This window comes from Bison bison, unplaced genomic scaffold (genome assembly GCF_000754665.1).
Source record: "Bison bison bison isolate TAMUID 2011002044 unplaced genomic scaffold, Bison_UMD1.0 scf7180017864144, whole genome shotgun sequence".
Lineage (NCBI taxonomy): Eukaryota > Metazoa > Chordata > Mammalia > Artiodactyla > Bovidae > Bison > Bison bison.
The window spans coordinates 394978-398846 of NW_011494716.1; the positions used below are offsets into that span (position 1 = coordinate 394978).

The 3869-nt window shown below is 56.6% G+C and overlaps 1 protein-coding gene across 1 annotated transcript in view; it reads left to right on the plus strand.

Moving 5' to 3' along the window:
• The window catches only part of LOC104988963 (brain-specific serine protease 4-like), a 4435-nt gene extending 2134 nt beyond the window's left edge, over nucleotides 1–2301 (plus strand). The window contains exons 5-6 of the mRNA XM_010840468.1: nucleotides 1294–1451; nucleotides 2041–2301. Coding sequence (XP_010838770.1) covers nucleotides 1294–1451; nucleotides 2041–2301 — 419 coding nt within the window. The remainder of the gene's footprint in view (nucleotides 1–1293; nucleotides 1452–2040) is intronic.
• Nucleotides 2302–3869: the final 1568 nt, after the last annotated feature.

Here is a 3869-nt window from a genome sequence, read left to right on the forward strand (position 1 = left end):
AGATACAGGTCCCATGGGTGGCAAAGAACAAAGGCCAGGGGCCGAGCATGATCCAGAGGAAAAAAGATGGTCTGCAGCCCAGAGATGTGATGACCTAGAAACCAAGGTGGACAACTTCAGATCAGTTCTAGTTAAAAGGTAACTTAAGCTGTGTTCTGACTGCCAGATCAACCAGGCTATGAAGTGATATAGGAGAGACTGATAGAAGGTTTCTGGGGCTTCTCACGTAGCTCAGTGGTTAAAAATTCGCCTGCCAATGCAGGAGACACCAGAAATGCCGGTTCTATCCCTGGGTTGGAAAGATCCCCTGGAGAAGGAAATGATAACCTGCTCCAGTATTCTTGCCTGGAAAATCCCAAGAACAGAGGAGTCTGGAGGGCTACAGTCCATGGGGTTGCAAAGAGTCAGACACCACTTAGTGACTGAGCACACCCACTAGAGATTTCTATGGGGCCAAGCCCAAGCCGGTGAATATGAAAACAGCCCTGAGATTCCAAGTCAGAAATAGGTACCCCCTGGTGGCATCAGGACACAATTGCAGGCAAAATTCCCAGGAAAAAAAATGCAATCTCCAGAAGGGTAAAATATAATTGACAACCCAAGTCTGGAAGTTTGGAAAACCTCATCTAGAACACAGAGCAGATTAGAAAGTAAGAAGCAGAAAGGCTGTATTGTGTGTGTGTGTGTGTGTGTGTGTGTATAGAGAGAGAGGGAGAGAGGAGAGACTAAGAAAGGACAAAATGTAAGAAAATGGGACTTAACCAGATTTCAGAAGAATTAAGAGAAATGACACCATTTTGGGTATCTGGGGAATCCCACTGACACTGAAGTTTCAGCCAGCCTCCCCATGGTCATTCTTAGGGGCTCCTGTGAAAGCTGGATTTATGGATTGGGGAACCTGACCAACCAACCCTAGGGTCTGCAATCCCTCTAGGGGGTGGGGAGGTCCTTCAAGTCCCGATAACATTCAACACCAAGCGGCCATTAGTCTGTAGCAGTCCTCAACCTGGATAAAGTAGTGCCTGAGACAGGACAAGCAGGGTCATTGGTTTGAACCTTCTTGTGGGCATCAGAGATCTCATTAAAGGTTCAGAATTTCAAGCTGCACACTCCTTTAGGATTCAGTAGGTCCAGAGTGGAGTCCTGGAATTTGGGTTTTCTGCGGGCATCGTGGCTGAGCCTGACAGAGTTGATCCATTTACCCTTTGAGAAATGCTCCTAAGGGGGATGGCGGGGACTGAGGAGGCCAGCAGGAGAGCCTCCCAAGCCTGACTCTCTCCTCTCTGCTCCCAGTGCCCCTGTCCCACCCTCAGACCCTCCAGAAGCTGAAGGTCCCCATCATCGACTCAGCCACCTGCAGCCGCCTGTACTGGCGGGGAGCCGGGCAGGGCGCCATCACCGAGGACATGCTGTGTGCTGGCTACCTGGAGGGGGAGCGCGACGCCTGTCTGGTGAGCACTTTCCTCCTTCCCGGCCGTGCCCCACTCAGCTCCATCACCCCTCACCTTGCTGGGCCTCCGTCTAGAATCTGCCCTGACCTGGCAGTCCCCCTAGAGAGATGCCTACAGAACCCGGCCCCAGCCTGGCTGAGCCGTTCTTGCCTTTGTTCATACATCAGACATGGTGAGAATGGGGTGTGCCTGACCCCGTTCTCAGGGAGCCGCATCCAAGGAGGGGGTGCTGTGGTCCTGGCACCCCCCAGCGGGCTACAGGGAGGAGGATGGCGGACTGTGGGACCTTGCACACCCGGTCTGAGACACTCTTCTTTCTGAGCCGTGGTTTCCTCATCAGTGAGGCAGATCACAACCCTCGCTCCATGCCTCCAGGGCTGTGAGGGAGAAGGTCTAGCACTAGGTGCTTCTCACCAGGAGTGAGCCTGGGAAGGGGGCCCTCCCTGCCCCGGGGCGCTAGTTAGGGCTTTGCGGGTCCAGGCCCCAGGGTCTGGAGAAACGGCCCGTCTGCCACCTGCTGCGGCGCGGGTGCTGGGCTCTGCCCACCCCTTGGCCCATGCGGACCCCTCACCTTCCTTCCTTTCCGCAGGGCGATTCCGGAGGCCCCCTGATGTGCCAGGTCGAGGGCACCTGGCTGCTGGCGGGCGTCATCAGCTGGGGCGAGGGCTGTGCGCAGCGCAACCGGCCTGGGGTCTACATCAGTCTGGCCGCCCACCGCTCCTGGGTGCAGAGGATCGTGCAGGGAGTGCAGCTCCGCGGGCGCTCGCAGCGGGGCGGGCCCACAGGCCGCCGGGGTCGGGCCCTGGGGGCGCGGCGCCCTCGCGGGGCCGAGAGGCGCCGCGCGGACTAGGGACCCCGGGGAGACCTCTTGCCATCTCCTCCGTTGTAAATAAGCCGTCTACCTCTGGGGGGCGCCCGCGACCCGGCGCCGGATCGCCTCCGCGGGAGGTCCCGCCCCTCCCCGGGCTCAGGCCCCACCCCTTAGGCCCGGAGCGCCTTTGTGTATATACAGGTCAACGCTTTTTACAGTTATTTGTAACCGCACCCACGTATCTTATTTATTCCTCCAACTTCAATAAATTATTTATTCCCCGTTCTGAGTCGTTCAGTCATGTCCAACTCTGCAACCCCAAGGCCTGTAACCTGTAACCTCTGTCCATGAGATTCTCCAGGCAAGAATACTGGAGTGGGTTGCCGTTGCCTTCTCCAGGGCATCTTCCCAACCCAGGGATCCAACCCGGGCCTCTAGCATTGCAGGCAGATTCTTTACCGTCTGAGCCACCAGGGAAACCCATTTATTTATTATTTATTCCCCAGTTCCTGTTTTTTTCCCCTGGGTATGTGGACATTGGTCAGCAGGGATCCGGTTGGGGTTAAAATGGGGGCAGGCAGGTAGCAGTTTAAATGGTGGCCTGGCCAGGGAGCCAGGCGTCCTACCCACCTAGGAGTCAACATCCTGACCTCTGACCTTTGCACTGTCCTTTCATAACCCCCTCCCACCAGGGAGGCCAGCAGGGAGAGGAGACAGGAAGCCCAGCTCTGTCACCTGAAAGCTAGGTGGGGCTGCAGGGCCAGGCAGGCCCACAACCTGCCTGTTGAATTTTGGAAATGGGGTTGGCTGGGAGAACCCCCCAAACACACAAGAGAGTGGGGTGTTCCCCTCCGCCCGGCCCGCAGAACCAGGTGTCTCAGATTTGGGCCGAGGCAGCCAGGGCTCCCAGAAGGTGACTCACCGAGTGACTCACTGCAGACTCTCTGAATCCTCCCTCAGAAGGACGGAGGAGAAAAACAATGAGACAGCAGGTCTCTGCTTGGGGGCTGGGGGAGCCTTGAGTCACCTCAACTGCCCCCACGGGTGGGGCTGGGAGCCCAGCCCTAGGCCACCAGGGGGTCTGCCTGGGACCAGCTAGTGCTCACGCAGGCTCTCCTTTCCCAAGGTCTGCCCTTCCTCCCAGGGCCTGGGAGGCCGAGCCCTTTCTGGGACCCTGTGCCAGCCCCACCCAGGCTTCCCAGCATACAGAGAGAGGGCTGGGTGGTTGGTTTGCTGAGTGTGTGCGAGAGATTTTTTCCAACAGGAAGACACATAGGCCCAGCCGTGAAGGAGACAGAGATGCATGGCTGCCTCAGGGCCCCCAGTGAAAGATTCAGTGCAGTGGACTCGAGAAGGCAGTACCGATGTGGTTGGTAGGTAGGTATCCTTTACTGGCAGCACTGTTTTTAAGACTTTCGTTCGTATTTTTTTTTTTTTTAATCACCCCTGTGTTAATACTGGGCTTCCCTGGTGACTCAGTGATATAGAATCTGGGTGCAATGTAGAAGACACAGGAGGCTCAGGTTCGATCCCTGGGTTATCAGAAAAATCCCCTAGAGGAAGGCATGGCAACCCACCCCAGTATTCTCGCCTGGAGAATCCCATCA